Source organism: Haliotis rubra, unplaced genomic scaffold, assembly GCF_003918875.1.
Source record: "Haliotis rubra isolate DU_JTF1 unplaced genomic scaffold, ASM391887v1 Scf1652, whole genome shotgun sequence".
NCBI classification, from domain to species: Eukaryota; Metazoa; Mollusca; class Gastropoda; order Lepetellida; family Haliotidae; genus Haliotis; species Haliotis rubra.
Window position 1 is genome coordinate 108,319 of NW_025765617.1, and position 19,718 is coordinate 128,036.

The following is a 19,718-nucleotide window of genomic DNA, read 5'->3' on the forward strand; positions in this document are numbered from 1 at the left end:
TTTCTCAACATCCAGGACTTAATGTCCTGGGAACAGAAAGATGTTAGTTCCAGAGCTTCAGCAGCCTCTGACGGTTTAGGGTGAAATGGTTGTGAGTCGTCGGCATAGTGGTGACGTCCCATCCGGTGTCTGTCAATTAGATTACCAAGCTGTCTTGTATACAGCGTACAAAGGATCGGCCCAAGGCCCTTGTGGCACGCCACATGTAAGTGGGACGGGTTCTGATAGACAGCCATCCACAAGCACTGACTGATACCTATCATTGAGGTAGGACCTAAACCAACTCAGTGCCACTCACTGGATTCTAAAGTCCACGTAACTGCGGGAAATCATTACGCTATGGTCTATCGTGTCGAACGCTGCGCTAAGGTCCAGCAAGACGAGTAATGCTAGATTCCCCTCATCAACTTCAAGTCTGAGATCATTCAACACCCCGTACATTGAAAATGAATGTTATCCATAACAAACATATTGACAACTTAAAATAACCCATTCCTGCAAATGTTGTCCAGGACAAACGAATCACATCACAAGCCTGAATTATATATGTTCTTGAGCTCTAAGGTCCATAGAGTTTATTGCTTTGTAAAACTGTTTAACTGTGTCAGGTTGCCGGTATAGGATGTCAGCTGTAGCCCATGTCACCACGCAAAAAACATTCTAACAAAGAGGATTGAGTTGTGCAGCTTGGACCAAGGAAGCCCAAAGTAAGAGTATGCACGAGTACATGTGGACAGAAGCATGATGTGACAGGGCAGGCACCTCACAAGAAAGAATCACACCAGGTCTTCAGACATGTATAGCAGTCCCCAGCTTACTTGGAATTAGCTTTACATGTCTCCTTCAGCCAGTCTACGAAATGCTCCTCATCTTTCTTCAACACCAGAAACTGGCCAAGAACAACGTACGCCTAAAAAAACAATAAACAATGAATTGTTGGAGGTGAGAGGTGAAAAGGAGTGTAATGTTGCTTTCAAGTAACAGATTATCAACACTAAGCCAGTTGTTTTAGTTCTACCAACTGAGAGAGAGCATGCTGCAGTTTAGCTTGCAGACCCTCATGAATAAACATATAACCTTTCACTATCCTCACTTATACTTGTCAAACGTCATTGATACTACCTAATTCACTGCAACAGAAATGTTGAACATGATCAAGATGACTTCGACTACCTAGATACTAAACAGACAGAAATTTGAACCTAGTTCATACCTAGAATTAACTGTATTAACTGTACCTGTAGGTCTACGTAGGTAGCCATCGTAAATGTATGCAATTGTGACATGGGCTTTTTTGATACTCTTGTACACGAAATTTTGTATTTGAACCAGAGAAAGAGAGTGTTAAGAGGTCAAAGAAACCAATCAAGCTGTTGTTCGAAGTGCACCAAATTGTTAATAGTAATGTGTTACCCTGGCTGATAAGATCACCTCATTTGTCACCCAATGGACACATCTGGCATGGAATGGAGCGACATTTGTGACTTTATCGGAATCCTCCAACAATGCTGCAGGAGCTCATATATTTCAGGGACATCAAGTGGTCTCTGTGAAGCCAGGCCTGCATCAAGGTGGACACACTCATTACTGACCACGTGACCTTGCTTGTGAAACCCCCTTTTGTGTTGTGGCTTATTTGCATGTGCCAGGTACACTGTCCTAACGAACTGGTGAATGTTACCATAACTTGACACATTTGTCTTTTATGTCATAAGATATTTCATTTGCGGCAGTAAAAGTTTAATGCTGATAATGTCTTTAGTTTGTGTGTCACGGTAACTCTTGCCTTTGAGTATTTATCTCTACAGATACAGACATATTTTTAATCTCATTCTTCAGTCTACTGAAATGTAAGACATAGCGTAATCTCACCTTATCAAACCCTGCCCCACTGAGTCTTCCGCCAAGAACAGGTCCTATTCCAGGTAGTTCAGTCACACGCTTTAGTCCCATTGGCTCTGACACGAAGTTCCGGTGTTTTTGAGATGTGGACGACATCCTGACTCGTTAGCAGATTACTTTTACTGGAAAACAACAAGTATTTGTTTTATTGTCATTCCTTCTTAAAAAGTGAATGATAACCTTCATGTTATAATTCCTGCTAGTGATGAACTAGTAAAACCCAATATCTTTAGTGTTCCGAGTAATGCTGATGCTTTGTTTTGTGGCCAGTAAGCCGGGTGTATCCCCAGAACGTCTCGCTGATCAGACAAACCCGTGATTGATATTGTGAGCAATGATCCACACTATCGGGGTGTGATACCACAGTGAACCATGTCTGACCAGCTGACCCACACTGTCGGGGTGTGATACCACAGTGAACAATGTCTGACCAGCTGATCCACACTGTTGCCCTGACCAGCTGGGTGCGATACCACAGTAAACCGTAAGTGAAACCATGTCTGACCAGCTGATCCACACTGCCCGGGTGTGATACCACGGTGGACCATGTAAATGTGCCTGACCAGCTGATCCACACTGTCGGGGTACGATACCACAGTGAACCATGTCAGCGTGCCTGACCAGCTGATCCAAGAAGTCCCTCTTACTTCTACAAATAGCTCGGATTTCTGGAGACCTATTCTAACACCAGAATACCTAAAGGGTAAAACATTATCAGATACAACACTTAGCATCAGTCGCCCTGCACCTTGACAATGGAGCGAGTCTGTCTCATAGTCCCTGAATCCTATTATTCTGCCTTATGTTCAGCCCATCAATAATGCAGTAGTTTTTGTTTTCTACTAGGACTGTGAACACAAAACAACCTTTTGTAGAGGAAAACATAAGGATAATTATCATCTTTCAAGCACTTTTGGGAACATACCACCACTAAAACAAGAATATCAAATTCTAGGCATTTGCTAAACATCCGTAAAACATATCCATTGTGATTCATCAATCTAATCTATAATACCCTGTAAAATTTAGAATGCCAAAGAGTGAATTTTCTGTGCTGGATAGTACTGTAATAATGCTTGTGGTATGACGGTATGTGCTGGATGATAAGGTAGATATGTGTTTTCGTTGTAGCTCCTCATAAATATGCTGCTGGCCATATGCTCTCTTAAAAGGGTAGGGCAAGTTCATTTTATTTTACGATTGAAAAAGGTGACAGATCGGAGTCTATTATCTTATCAGAGATAATAATGAATGTTCCCTCTGACCATAGTTTGTTTGTACAGTAATCAGTCTTGAAAGATGATTGGCGCCGACGTGCAGTTTGCATGTGTACGATTTTCACTTTCAAACAAAACACCCGGCTGGAAACAAACACTAACAACTCTGTGATTCAAGATGATTGTCAAAATTAATGGTCTACAGTGATTGGCAGCAGAAACCGTAAAATCAAGAACTGTAAGGACTGTTATTTCCAGACGTGTTGGCCTGTTGAGGATTTTAGTCTGTCCCAGGCAATATAATAACAGATAGAAAAGCGTCATACAGTGTATTTAGAGCTCTTTGATCAAGGGACAACCCGGAGTTGGGCTCACATTGCCATTCACTAAAAATTCCGCCCTGAATGATTTTGATATAATACTATTCATTTGAATCTTTGTAATACCAAGAAGATTTATCAAAATTGTATCGCATTATTCGCCTAGCATGTCTGTTGACGTTTTGCACATAGTGAATGAGAGATCGGTATGATCGAGTGATCGGATTCTATTAAAGTTTAGGAGAGAAATGCGCAACACTGCAGGTAAACAAGGGAATAATCACCGGACTCGAGATTTGTTAGGTTGTTAAATTATCAGTGGGTGGTGATGTTGCAAAACAATACAATTTGACTGGCTTCCGGACTACTGCGAAAATGACGAGCCTGCGATCATGCCATATTATTTTGTCAAATCGTTGAAAGAAAAAGGACATTATGTATCTTTGAGCACTAATTTAACCGGACTTTCTGGAAACTACATGTTAGTTGCACTAACTGATTGTTTACTATCGTAGCATCATATCTTACCTTTTACTTGGTTTGTTGGTGCAAAGACGTGAAATTACACGCTTCCGGGTGCTTGGGTAACTAACGAATTTATTGCGCAAGCGCAAGATGGAATAAATTGACACTAGATATCTCAGGCATGACATGAGGGGGTGGTAGGGGTGGGTGTGGGCTGAGGTGAGTCTTAGCAACATACTGAAGACAATCGGTTATGTAAACAATCCTGAGGGATTTTACTACAGTGCAGATATGGTCAATATAACTTTCAGTAGGAATAAACACGTTCGAACAAGTTCGATCAAAGTTTGAACAAGACTGGTCAGAGAAGTTCTTTATGATGTAAGGGTGACTCCACCTGTTTCATGATAGTCTCGTCTTTATATGTTGAATACAGTCACACCTGCCTCCCCTTTTCATTGAAATGCGATTCACATCAGTGCATTCTCCATACATCCAGTACTGTCTGCTTGGAATGAACGCATCCATTGTCAACCCTACATAATGACGAGGAAGCCCGTTCGATTCAAATCATTCTTGTTTCACGCCAGCAGCCGAGAAGAACTTTTGTGTCAACAGAGAGTTACTTTTCCCCATCTCCTCTCAACCTTCCGCTGCATTTTACTAGTATTAAGGTAACTGATCACAATTTAAGTATACATATATTTATTTATATCTACAAGTAAGTAAATAGATTAAATTAGGAAAAATAACGTTATTTTACGTTTGAGGTAAAACATGAAGTATTTTACGTTCGTTTATTTTATATGATAGTTTCTAAATGTTTTAAATGTCAATGACGTATTTATTGATGAGCATTCTGTTGTGAATATTCCCCATTTAAATATTGTCTATATTTTTTTCCGTGTTATTTTATTTAGAATGAAACACACAAGAATTTCTGAATAATGTGAAGACACCCACCGAACTGGAGAACTGGACCACTTCTGACAATTAACCAAAATAAAAGATATGAAATGGTTTCTAGCGTTAAAGCTGGGGAAGTACATCAAGCATGATGACAATAATGAGACTATTTAAGCTGAGCCAGTCCTTAAAACTACTAACTTTAGGACCACGAATTAACATTTCTGAAACTGAACAGCTGTTGGCAGATGCCTACCAAAACTTGTACACATCTGCTGAGGAGTTTCAGGACGAAGGAAGTGGGTGGCTGCTAGATCAAAGTATTCATACAGAAGTCAACGCATCTGAATACGTCCCTTTGGAAGCAAATTCCTACATAAAACTCCCCAAATATCTGAAGACAAAACTAAATTCCAAAATGAATATCAGAAATGCTTTGGTCTGTGCAGGGTGCCTTGCATCCAGAAGATAGAAAAATCATCCTGGTCATGGGCGGATCCAGGTATTTGGCAACACCAACGCAAAACAAATCTTCAACGTGGTCTTAAGTTATTTTCAAAAAGGGGAGGGGGGTGGGGTGGAGAAGAAGGTCCCCAGGGTTCGGGGTTCGGCCCCCACCCTGAAAACAACGTGGTCTTAAATTATTAAATTGGGGACCCTGGGAAACACACACCTCCACCCCCACCCCTTGATCCTCCAATGCTGGTAAGGTTAGCAAATATATTATCTATATGAGTCTCAGCTCAGCTTCGAAGGTTTTGTCCTGCCTGTTCCTCTATCTCAAATTTCAGAATTGAGAGGTCATGCCTGGGACGGCATTTCTGTTCATGTATTTGGCTATGAGGATGATGGAGAGTTTTCACTACATATCAGTTCTATTAAGTTTGAAAAGCAGTAGACTTGCTTCTCAGCCAGGAAAAAAATGCACTATTGTCCCATTATAATTTTCAGTAGACTCAATGGGGGATAGAACCAAACATGGCCATCAAACTATTGACTGTAGACGGAGTTTCCATTGTTTTTGTAGCCAGGGCTTCTTAGAAGATCACAAGGTTAAGGTGCAAATCATTCTGATACAAAATGAGAAGATGAAAAATGGCTTAGATTTAAAAGTACATGTAAACAGCTTAGAGTGCCATATGTAATCTATGCGGATTTCGAATGCATAACTAGAAAGGTCAGTGGCCGCTAACCCAGTCCTGAAACAGCACACACTGTGGTTCATCAGCAACGAGTACCAACTGGCTTTTGGTACTATTATCATCCACCTATAGTTTATTGAGGACCTAATGTGACTTCACAATTATTTGATTGTTTGTTGAAGGAAGAACAGACCATTGAAAAGAAAGGTTGAAAATGCCAGAGCCCATCTTACTTGATATATGTAAGCTTTAACGTTGGAAACCATTTCATACCTTTCATTTTAGTTCTAGACTCATGCAATAGTGATTGAGAATCTGTCTCTGCTCATCTACAAGTAGCTGTAGGATGTCCACACTGTTTGCAGTAGTGTCGATATATTTCAGAACACCATGCAAACCCGAAAGTCACTCGGTATAGCTTAAGTGTATGTGTGCACATATTTTCATATATCATATAATGTACGCGTGATGAACCTACTGCATAAAAACATCATTGCATAATTTTACGCTTCTAAAATACCAAACTGTGCCTTAGATTCTGAAACAAACTTTTAGAATAGAACATTCTTGACAATTATCAGTTATCTTTTAAGATTATCATGGAGGACCTCTGTAGTAGCATTCTGTTGTGAATATTCCCCATTTAAATATTGTCTATATTTTTTCCGTGTTATTTTATTTAGAATGAAAACACACAAGAATTTCTGAACAATGTGAAGACACCCACCGAACTGGAGAACTGGACCACTTCTGACAATTAACCAAAATAAAAGATATGAAATGGTTTCTAGCGTTAAAGCTGAAGTACATCAAGCATGATGACAATAATGAGACTATTTAAGCTGAGCCAGTCCTTAAAACTACTAACTTTAGGACCACGAATTAACATTTCTGAAACTGAATAGCTGTTGGCAGATGCCTACCAAAACTTGTACACATCTGCTGAGGAGTTTCAGGACGAAGGAAGTGGGGTGGCTGCTAGATCAAAGTATTCATACAGAAGTCAACGCATCTGAATACGTCCCTTTGGAAGCAAATTCCTACATAAAACTCCCTAAATATCTGAAGACAAAAACTAAATTCCAAAATGAATATCAGAAATGCTTTGGTCTGTGCAGGGTGCCTTGCATCCAGAAGATAGAAAATCATCCTGGTCATGGGCGGATCCAGGTATTTGGCAACACCAACGCAAAACAAATCTTCAACGTGGTCTTAAGTTATTTTCAAAAAGGGGGAGGGGTGGGGTGGAGAAGAAGGTCCCCAGGGTTCGGGGGTTCGGCCCCACCCCTGAAAACAACGTGGTCTTAAATTATTAAATTGGGGACCCTGGGAAACACACACCTCCACCCCCACCCCTTGATCCTCCAATGCTGGTAAGGTTAGCAAATATATTATCTATATGAGTCTCAGCTCAGCTTCGAAGGTTTTGTCCTTGCCTGTTCCTCTATCTCAAATTTCAGAATTGAGAGGTCATGCCTGGGACGGCATTTCTGTTCATGTATTTGGCTATGAGGATGATGGAGAGTTTTCACCATATATCAGTCTCTATTAAGTTTGAAAAGCAGTAGACTTGCTTCCTCAGCCAGGAAAAAAATGCACCATTGTCCCATTATAATTTTCAGTAGACTCAATGGGGATGGAACCAAACATGGCCATCAAACTATTGACTGTAAAACGGAGTTTCCATTGTTTTGTAGCCAGGGCTTGTTAGAAGATCACAAAGTTAAGGTGCAAATCATTCTGATACAAAATGAGAAGACGAAAAAATAGCTTAGATTTAAAAGTATATGTAAACAGCTTAGAGTGCCATATGTAATCTATGCGGATTCTGAATGCATAATTAGAAAGGTCAGTGGCTGCTAACCCAACCCTGAAACAGCACACACTGTGGTTCATCAGCAACGAGTACCAACTGGCTTTTGGTACCATTATCATCCACCCATAGTTTATTGAGGACCCAATGTGACTTCACAATTATTTGATTGTTTGTTGAAGGAAGAACAGACCATTAAAGAAAGGTTGAAAATGCCAGAGCCCATCTTTACTTGATATATGTAAGCTTTAACGTTGGAAACCATTTCATACCTTTCATTTTAGTTCTAGACTCATGCAATAGTGATTGAGAATCTGTCTCTGCTCATCTACAAGTAGCTGTAGGATGTCCACACTGTTTGCAGTAGTGTCGATATATTATCATGGAGGACCTCTGTAGTACTTTTAAAGAGGTATTATTATGTTGTGTAATAACACGTCATTCCGTTGCAATAGCCACTATAACATAAGTAAAAACTATGGAGAAGCTTGCCTTTGTGTGAGTGTTTTTAATACTGGTTTAAACAAATCGGAATCTTTGATATTCTCAGGCAAAAATTCAACGAAACGTAGCCAAACTCACAACATTAAACATTATTATGTACCTAATGGTGTCTAATTCGAATGTGTGATATCAATGATTCGCATCTTGATACATACAGTAAATAAGTTAACAACCACCAATATTATCGCCTGTCTCGTGTGTGTGGATCATATGTAATAAATATAACGACGGTTTGCTATTTACTATTAAACATAACATTGTGTTGATATACCATGCAGTGTTAAGGAAGATGATCTATTGATATCACCAAATCGATACATACATTTGAACGTTTTGTCAAGATGATTATATATCACAAAAATCAAATTTCTGATAATCAATATTTAATGATATCGATACTTATTTCGTGACATCATAAATCATTATTATCACTATATTGATATAATAAAATAGAAGGTTTTACGATTATATTCGTAAGGACCACTTATAGGTTGTCTGTGCAAAGGTCGCCAAGACATCTTCACATAGAGCAAGCAGAGTTGTGTCCCTTTGTTCGTTCTGCTCGCCGATCTCGATTGTCAGATTTTCATGTGCTTTGTCGAGTACAGTTTTTTATTTCTATATTTGCCTTTGAATACTTTGCATTGACAGGAATAATGTATACACTGTGGACGACACACCGGAAACTTATGCAAGCTATATTTGTACGGAATTCATATTTAATTGGGGTTTTCTGCCTGTTATTTACTCTGAATATGAATATGAATATGAGTGGTGAAATCCAAGCCCAAACATCCTGAATCCTATAAACGTGTACAAAAACGAATCCCAAAGAACTTTCAACTTGGCGCTCAAAGGCGGTCTGGCTAACAGTCTGCCAAATTGCAATGTACAGGATCTTGTTTAAATCTCAGATTCTGTCTATCAAAATTATTATTTTACAGCATCACGTCCCAGGTCGTCAGGTGCACCAAGATAATTACCATAAGATGTTTTTATATATATATTTTTGTAGCTGTTGTTTACGCCGCACTCAGCAATACTCCAGCTATATTGCGGTCAGTAAATAAACGTGCCTTGACCAGACAATCCAGTGATCAACATCATGAGCATCGTTCTACGCAACTGGGATACGATGACAAGTGTCAACTAAGTCAGCGAGCCTGCTAGACTCCCCACAGTAAACTATTGTAATGTATACTTAGACAAGTTTTGTATAAGTTCAGCTGATGCGTAAAAGACAGGATATGGTCTGGGTAATATTCTAGTAGAAATATTAAGTCTGATTTTAAATAATCTTTTCATCGCTGGGTGTATATTTTGCAAATTCTCACACAGCACAGAGAAATATAATCTACATATGTTTACAGTAAAATTGGGAACCAGCAAATATCATGGACATATGAAATGCCCTTTGCCCTTTGGGACGTTAGAATATGTTCCAGTCCCATCTTCGGGACCCGTTCTACAGACACACCTTAGCACTACCATCGATGTTAAACCATGGCATTCGTCACCCACTCCTGTTATTCCGGGACAAGCCGAATAGCGATCTTGGTGGAGGTTACGGATCCTGCATTGTCCTCGTAATCCATTATTAATTGGCAAAATGAAACTAGTCTCAGGACGTCGACCTTTATATTTCACTCAACCGTAAAGTTTGGTCGAAAGGTCGGCGTTATGAGCCCTGAACCGTTACGGCAACGGGCGAGTGTTGACGAATGTAACTACGGGAGCTGGGATCGCCATAACGCTGAGATCGCTTTGTTTGGGTAAGAGGTCGACTTGGCGAAGTTGATCGTTGCTCATAATATTAATCAGTATGTTGTGTGTTCCCGACTTGATTATTTCCAACCCGCCTTTGTATGATGCCATTTAAAAAGAGCAAGACGATAGCGGTGGCTGTTGGATGAGATTTACAGCTCTAAAACAAATACACCATTTCCTAGGGGTGGGTATTGCAGAGAATTTTCATATTGCGATATATTGCGATCCGAAAGCATATATTGCGATATGTTGCAAGAATGTTTTAAAACAAAACTACTTATGTTCGAGTTAATGCTTGATTTATAGTGAGTTAGTGAGTGAGTTTAGTTTTACGCCGCACTCAGCAATATCCCAGCTATATGGCGGCTTGATTTATAAAGCACATACACAACATAAACACTATGCTTGATTAAACTTTAATATAAACTTGTAATCGTGACAAAATAAAAATGGAAATAATATTTGGCACAAATGAAACAAGTAAAAGAACAATTTAACATCAACACAGTGGTTACTAGTTTGATACAGTTTCTCTACGCTAAAAAAAATAGCTCCGTGTGAAAAACGGACCTATCCGAAGATTTCCGGAGTGTTACGAAGTTTTCCGAATGCATGTCAAAATACCGGTTTCGATCAGCGTATCGCAATACGTATCGTTTTCATGTCTGAACTGGTAAATACCGGTAAACCGGTTATATGGCGCAGCCCTACCATTTACCACCCAACAAGCTTGTGCTCAGTGTTGGAGATTTGCACCTGTCATGAGGCCCTTGCAGGTTGTGCTTCATGTCGGATCAGTAGTTTCAATTTTTACGCTGCCTAATAACCTTCAGTCACAAAAAGAATGATGTTACCAGACAAATTAATTGTAGTTTACTAACAATCCAACTAATCGAAAGTGATAAATCGCTCTTAAATGATCTTACATATTGACTGACTGTCTCCAGTCAGACTGGCTCTTACAAAGTTACCCAGCTCTGTTGTCAGCTGAGCTTTTCTAGGATTCAAAACTAATTACAAATAGGAATTGGGCAGGCAAATTGAGAATAATTAATTTGTGTGAATAAAAATGTGAAATGGATTTTATGTAGGGTTTTCATCAACTGTGAGGAATTGGGCATTTATTAATTCACATTGACTACTTGCTATCATTTGCTGCAGGCATGGACCGAGTTTCGTCCTGTGAGCAGGTCCAGGTGAATACCTAACTGTTACATCACATCGTGCACTTTCTAGTACCAATGTTCCTTTGATCTGTGAATTCTCGACGGTTTTGTTTTGCACATGCAGCTTCAAGACGTCAGTTCCAACTACAGCCGAGACGACGGAGATTGTATGGCGCTTCATGTGGTTTGGTGAGGCTACAGGACAAAATTAATATGAAGAGTAGTCTCCCATAGTCTCACTTTCTTACAGGGAGATTCTTAACATAGACATGTCTAGTTATTAACCATCAGTCCATGCATAAATATTCTTTGCTTAGTCTGTAACAATTGTCTTCATGGACTACAGTGTGCGGGGAAGCAGGTCTGAAACAATTTCCACTTTGGTGAATCGACTGTCTGGGTCAAGTGATGACAAATCTACATACAAATCAGGTGAGACAGGTTTGGAATCAATACTCATTGGCGTTTGATGTGACCAAAGGAGACAACTCTATTAACAGCTTGCCACAGCTCAGACAACTGGGCCAGTCTGTCTGTCGAGGTGGTGCCACAAATGCTGGATAGGGTTCATGTCTGGTGAACATGCTGGCCATGGTAAGACATGGACGTTCATGTTGTTCAGGTAGTCTCTTGTCAGTCGGGCGGTGTGAAGTCTTGCATTATCAGACAATGCCACGTGGCTGTTGGTGACTGAATGGAAGAATGTCATCCCTGTACCTCTGTGCAGTAAGGTTGCCACGAATGATGACTAGCCTTGTTTTCAGTTCACCACATGCTAGTAATCCTCCCCACACCATAACACCACCTCTACCATACGCCGGAACTTCCTGGATACTTTCTTTTGGCCGGTAGTATAGATAATTTGAACGAACATTTTCTATCAAAAATAACTCCAAGATAGTTATACACAATAACAGTTTTCCTTAGGTTCAACTAACTGGTTGAAATCTCCAATTGGGACATTCCCATTTATATATGGATGTTGCCCTAATTAATCTCTAGTCCGGTGTCTGACAATTGGGATGTCTAGCTAATGGGATGTCTAACTAATGGGGGTAAACCTGTGTGTCCCAACAGTGTGTATCAAACATAACGATTAATCATTGATTCGTATCTTGTCACATGAAAATTAAGACCTTCATGCCATGTGACAGTTAGACAAGTTGCGAACCACCTGGAACCCCAGAGTATGTGTATGATCCTGAGAGACCAAGGATCATAACCAGAGCACATCTTGATTTCAACCCCAGGACCAGCGATTCCTGGATCCAAGTGAATGTTCGACTAAGCAGTTGCTTTTCTTTCAATGTGCAGTGTGACAGGCTGAGCGGGAAGACACCTTTACATCCTGGTCATAAAGGGACACAACTCAACATGGCAACATATACCCTGCTTTGTCTTATGAAAGACGTATATAGGGTTAGGGTTAGGGTCTTGATCTTATGAAGAGCCACATCCAAGTCATTGAAAGGCAATTTGGAAAACAAACAAAATTGATTTTTTAGTGGATAACAGCTTCGTTATCCTAATAAATATAAAAAGTATTTTCCTAATAAATATAAAATGTATTATCCATCAAAACTGTCATGGAAACATCTATACAACAGTAGTTTTTTATTTGTAATGGCCGAAATTGTATCAGTATTACAGGTTTGTGATGTCAGTCTGTAAAATGAACACTTGACGAATGGCTGGCAGCATGAGCATTGATCTGTGCAAGTGGCATCTAATGGCATGGATAAACACAGTCAGTAAAGCTGACCACATGATCCCACAAGTTGCCTCCTAACAAGCTTCTGAAAACCCTAACCCGGATCTTCTAGAGGACAACAGGTATCAGCTTCAGAACATTTACTTGAGATGCTGATGTTATATAACCACAAAAGACACATTTGAATGCTTGACTCTCTCTCCATGTACTCAAAATACAGTGAAAACAACACAGATATAATGATAAGAATTTATTGAATATTGCCACAACGTAAAATGAAAAAAACTTACATTGACTAGATGTCAGATCTGACTACTTGTCAGATCGGTTTGCTTTAGCTAATAACGACACAAACAATTATTGCATTTCAGCTTACATTTTCCCATAGAAAGCTTTTCTCTAGTTTCTTGCCTTGGGATTAATAACTGCTCAGTCAGGTCATGTACAACTTTTCAAACAAAGTCCAACAAACAAGTATGTGTCACCTGTGCCAGATGGCAGTCTGAGAGCAAAAGGTAGTTTTATTATTAATGTAAAAATGTTAAGGAATTAGGGTTCTTCCAAGTGAAATGTCCAATGGCCCGTTGAATAGCATAAATTAGATAAACTACTATTGAAGTAAGGTCTGGGTCCAAGCTGTTTTAAAGTGATGAATGTTATGGTGTGTTTAACCCGACCAAAGCATAACGAACAAGACGGATACATAGGCTGTACTTTGATAATGAATGTTATTCATGACAAGCATATTAACATCCTTTCCTGCAACTTTGTCCAGGCCAAACAAACCATGTCACCACACAAATAAATGTCCTGAGAGAAGAGAATTGTGTTGTGCAACTTGGGGCTAAGAAGAACAAAGCGAGAGTGTGCACGAGTACGGGTGGCATGATATGACTGGGCAGGCAAGTGATAATCACATGTGATTGTCACCCAGGTTTTCAGACCCATGTAGCATTCCCCGCCTGTTTGGCATCAGCAGAACATGTGTCCCTTCAGCCAGTTTACGAAACGTGTCTCATCGTCGTCCAACTTCAGGAACTGGCCAAAAACATTGCGCGCCTGGAAAACAATAAACAGTAAATTGTTTGGGATGAGAGGTGAAAAGGAGTGTAATGTTGCTTTCAAGTAACAGATTATCAACAGATTTTAGTGCTACCAACTGAGAGAGAGCATGCTGCAGTTTAGCATGCATACCCATTATGAGTAATAATATCATTCTTTACTTATCCTTACTCACGTATATTTATCAATAGTCATTGATGCTACATAATTAATTCACAGCAACAGAAATATATATATTTCTGAAAAAAGAAATGGCCAGCAATATTCACTTTAAAAGGCCAGACGATCCGACGCTTATCATTTCCACTCGGTGAAGTCTTTAAGAAGTGCATCATTCTGGAACAAGTCAACATGCTACGCCTTGAAGGTAAAGACTACAGGTATGCTTCATCTGGGACCTTGCAGCGTGATGCTGCTCATCATTTCAACGTCAATGGAAACACCATTTGGCACATATGGTGATGATGTTTTCAGCACAACAATCAAGATATACACCGTCCCTGGAGTGGTCAGCCACAGTAACAGCCCCACATTAAGAACAGTGGATTCCAACCATGCATCTCCAACACAGTTTCTAGCCAGCAACCTTTACAGTCTGCATCATGCCTGGCAACATTGGTACATCTGCGAGAACAGTTTGATGACGTCTACGTTACCTGTGCAAGATGCCCTGCTATAGCAGATGGTAAATTCTGACGCCAGACTATTGACGTTTAAGTCTCCAGAGGAGCAGAGATCCAAGCTTGCTGTGGGTAGCATGTGAGATGAGGAGGGTTCTCTTCACCGTCACATTTTAAAATGTTAATGTGTTACCTTGACAGACAATATCATCTCATTTGTCTGTCACAATGGACACATCTGGGATGAAATGGAGCCACATTTTTGACATTATCCAAATTCTCCAACAATGCTGCGGGAACTCCTATTGAATTTCAACGACGTCAACTAGCCTCGATCAGGTGAAGAAGCCAGATCTGCATCCATGCACATGGCGGACACACTCATTACTTGTTACTGACCATGTGACCTTGCTTGTGAACGGCCATTTGTGTTGTGACTTATTTGCATGTGCCAGGTACATTGTTCTTCTGTTGAATGTTGCAATAACTCGAAACGCCTGTCTTTCATGTCACAAGATTTTATTTGCGGCAGTACCAGTTTAATGCTGATTATGTTTGTTGTTTGAGTGTCACAATAACTCTTGCCTTTAAACATATTTATCCCTACAGATACAGATAAATGTTTTAATGGTTGAGAGCAGTCATGTGATCTAAATTTCAAGGTTCATTACTCTTGAACCCTCTAATCGTTCATACGTGTGTGTGTAAACACCGTTCATATGTGTGAACGTTTTCGCTTCGGTTTCAAGGACCCCCTAATAATTGGTGATACCAATTTTCGCGAACGAACCTGTTTCAAGTCACCCCAAGTTTGGCAATGTCACTACCAAACGGATTGCCGAACATTGTTCCTTTTACGAGAGTTTAATGTCTCGCAGTTTGCGGGTTCATCCGGCGGTTTTCTGCCCCTGAGGTCTGTCTAACAACTGCTCAATAAATTTCACAATAAACAATCACAAATAAATAGAATACAACAAGATCTGTTTCCTATTCGCCACGCGGCACAACTTCGAAGTCGGTCAGTGTATTATTACGCGGTCAAACAAGGTATTTACAAGTGAAAAGGTACAATGCCAGTTTATTAAAATGGTATTGTTATTGTTTCTGATATTTGTTTCTGTTTGATACTGTTATTGATTATACTTATTAAAGCAGTTTCAAACCTCATAACGAATTTGTTGTTATATTTTAAAGATCGAATACTTTGAGAACTATTTCTTCAAGCGTTGGGATACATGTGTAAAAAAAAATCGCTGTGTATACAAACATCGCTGCAATACGAACGTTCTTGAACCGAATGGCATTACAACATTTTTACAGGTATTAAAACACACTAAACAATGATCATCTACAAGTGGATGCAAAACGTATGTGTAAACTTCAAAGTGTGAATTATAAGAATTGAATGTCAGTTTGTAGTTTTGCACTGAAAAATGAACGATGTCAAAGCGTTGTTCAAACTCTCGCGTGAACTCGCTCGTAAACTCGCTCGTTCACACGAGTTTGAACACCGATTTGACATCGTTCATTTTTCAGTGCAACACACAAACTGACATTCAATTCTTAAGTAAATAACTCTTCAAACTCACTTATACAATACTCTCCCTAGAGTACTGTGATGTCACTTGCACTGTGACGTCATAACTAAGTTATGACGTCATAGTGACGACGTCATAGTCCTAACTGCCAGTTCACCTGATGAAGGGACCTGGAATGGTCTCGAAACGTCGTGAGAGAAATTGAAAAGAAGTTTAATCCATAAAAATATCTTGGACATCAATGTCAGTTTTGTTTGGTTCTTCAGTCTACTGAAATGTAAGACATCGTAAAGTGTAATCTCACCCTTGGAAACCCCGCCTCGCTGAGTCTGTGTCCAAGAGCTGGTCCTATCCCTGGTAGTTCAGTCACAAGCTTATATCCCATTGGCTCTGACACAAAGTGCTGATGTGTCATAGTTGTCGAGGATGGCATCCCTCCAGATGCCACAGGATACATCCTGACTTGTTATCAGATGACTTTCACTGTAAAATAATACTCATTTGTTTTATTGTCATGTTCGGGTTTTTTCCCCAAAAGACATGTTAAATCTGATACTATACATACTGTCGATGAACTAGTAGTGAAAAAAATAACAATCTTTTTATTGTTCCGAGTAATGCTGATGCTTTGTTTCGTGAGTGTCGGCCCAGGAAAGCGAAATTTCAATATTCCCTATTCCCGGTAAAGCGAAAACCAAAGTTGTGCTAGAAGGGCCGCGATAGAGAATTGTTATGAAAACATCGGCTAAGCGTACTTCAGATTAGCGCGCGACCCCAATACTCGATCTGTGAGCCTCTTAACTGAGATGAAGTTTCAATTGTTTCAAGTTTCAGCACGTACGTGACCCTACCTAACTATATAGTTTTATTAATTCATATAAATAATTATGATCATTGTTAAAAGAATCTTAATGTTCCTGGCCAAATTTCTCAAAGTTCCGTCAACGTTTTTCAAGGAAAATATCTACTCTTTAAATGTATACAAGTTCATTAAGATTGTTTGTAAACACTTTAATTGATGTATCATTTAGTCATCAGCTTGTTGTACATTTTGTATGTACTCCTTTTGTTATACTCATGTACCACCGATATCTGTTCTCACCCCCTCTCATAGTGAACTACCTGAGGGAAGTTGATATGTATCATAAATCATAAACTATGTAATGTGAATAACGAATTACGTGCTTTGGAATTTAGTGCTATGACATTTTCAAAGGCTAGAAATCTCCGCATTCTTATCATTCTTATTATTGTGTAAATGTGTTTTGGCTGCATGATCCTACCAATCATGTTACGTGGTTGCAAGATGTGGGGACATTCAAATATAGATATTTTAGAAAATGTTCACAGGCTATTCATGAAATCTGTCCTGAAAACTACACAAGATTACACCATCCTACATGCTCTACGGAGAGACTGGGCGAATTCCTATCCCTGTATTTATTAAAAAGTAAATAATTTCAGTTTGGTGTAAACTTGCTTTCAATGTACATCGAAATAAAATGTCAGTTATAATTCACAATGTTTTATCACACATGCTAGAAAATAATATGTATGCTTCACCATGACTTGCTAGTGTTAAACGTATTTATTTATTTATTAAATTTCTACCATGACTACGGTATCAGACGACGACTCACATTTCTTTGTTTTTCTTGTATATTGAGAGTTCTGGGAACGCTAAATTCAAAGTTCACTGTAGCCTGACCGTTCCCGAGAAAGCGACACCTAGATTGAGGGGTTTAGTCCAGATTTCCTTTTCCGGGCCATAACCGTTTTGTGGCCAGTAAATAGAACGTCTTGGGTAAGACAAACCAGAGGTTGATATTGTCAGCAATGGTCCATATTGTCGGGTTATGATACCAATAGTGGACCATGTCAGCGTGGCTGACCACCAGATCCACACTGTCGCGATACGATATCACAGTGGGCCATGTCAGCATGTCTGACCAGCTGATCCACACTGTCGGGATACGATATCACAGTGGACCATGTCAGCATGTCTGACCACCTGATCCACACTGTCGGGGTACGATAACACAGTGGACCATGTCAGCGTGTCTGTCCACCAGATCCACACTGTCAGGATACGATATCACAGTGGAACATGTCAGCATGTCTTACCAGCTGATCCACACTGACGGGATACGATATCACAGTGGACCATGTCAGCATGTCTGACCAGCTGATCCACACTGTCGGGGTAATGATATCACAGTGGACCATGTCAGTGTGTCTGACCAGCTGATCCACACTGTCGCGGTACGATATCACAGTGGACCATGTCAGTGTGTCTGACCACCTGATCCACACTGTCGGGATACGATATCACAGTGGACCATGTCAGCATGTCTTACCACCTGATCCACACTGTCGGGATACGATACCACCACAGTGGGCAATGTCAGCATGTCTGACCAGCTGATCCACACTGTCGGGGTACGATACAACAGTGAACCATGTCAGCAATGATCCACACTGTCGGGGTATATAAAACCCGACAGTGAACCATGTCAGCGTGTCTGACCAGCTGATCCACACTGTCGGGGTACGATATCACAGTGGACCATGTCAGCGTGTCTGACCAGCTGATCCACACTGTCGGGGTACGATATCACAGTGAACCATGACAGCGTGTCTGACCAGCTGATCCACACTGTCGGGTATGGAACCACAGTGAACCATGTCAGCAATGATCAAACTGTCGGGGTACGATATTACAGTGGACCATGACAGCGTGTCTGACCAGCTGATCCACACTGTCGGGGTACCATGTCAGCAATGATCCACACTGTCGGGGAACCATGTCAGCAATGATCCACACTGTCGGGGTACGGTACCACAGTGAACAATGTCAGCAATGATCCACACTGTCGGGGTACGGTACCACAGTGAACAATGTCAGCGTGTCTGACCAGCTGATCCACACTGTCGGGGAATCATACCACAGTGGACCATGTCAATGGTTCTGACCAGCTGATCCACATTGTCGGGGTACAATAATACCACTGGACCATGCCAATGGTTCTGACCAGCTGATCCACACTGTCGGGGCACGATACCACAGTGAACCATGTCAGCAATGATCCACATTGTCGGGGTACGATACCACAGTGAACCATGTCAGCATGTCTGACCAGCTGATCCACACTGTCGGGGTACGATACAACAGTGGACCATGGCAGCGTCGGTCTGACCAGCTGATCCACACTCGTCGGGTATAATGTCACAGTGGACCATGTCAATGTGCCTGGCCATCTGATCCCACACTGTCGGGGTACGATATCACAGTGGACCATGTCAGCGTGTCTGACCAGCTGATCAACACTGTCGGGGTACGATATCACAGTGGACCATGTCGCAATGATCCACATTGTCGGGGTACGATACCACAGTGAACCATGTCAGCATGTCTGACCAGCTGATCAGCTGATCCAGCTGATCCACACTGTTGGGGTATAATACCACAGTGAAGCATGTCAGCATGTCTGACCAGCTGATCAAATGGCTCGGATTACTGGAGACCTATTCTAACACCAGAATACCTAAAGGGTAAAACATTATCAGATACAACACTTAGCATTA

At 40.5% G+C, this 19,718-nt stretch overlaps 1 protein-coding gene across 1 annotated transcript; it reads right to left on the minus strand.

The window, feature by feature from the left end:
- Positions 1-552: 552 nt before the first annotated feature.
- Positions 553-16,583, minus strand: LOC124272009 (barrier-to-autointegration factor A-like). Its single transcript, XM_046707180.1, has 2 exons — positions 16,438-16,583; positions 553-910 (listed from the first exon to the last, which is right to left on the minus strand). The coding sequence occupies exons 1-2, from the start codon at positions 16,564-16,566 to the stop codon at positions 815-817; spliced, it is 225 nt and encodes a 74-aa protein (XP_046563136.1). The 5' UTR covers positions 16,567-16,583; the 3' UTR covers positions 553-814.
- Between the last annotated feature and the right edge of the window lie 3,135 nt (positions 16,584-19,718).

Coding starts and splice junctions, on each gene's coding strand:
- LOC124272009 (XM_046707180.1), bottom strand. CDS start 16,566: ATGCCATCCTCGACAACTATGACACATCAGCACTTTGTGTCAGAGCCA. Junction 911..16,437: donor GCGAGGCGGGGTTTCCAAGG/GTGAGATTACAC, acceptor TTGTTTTTTTAG/GCGTACGTTGTTCTTGGCCA.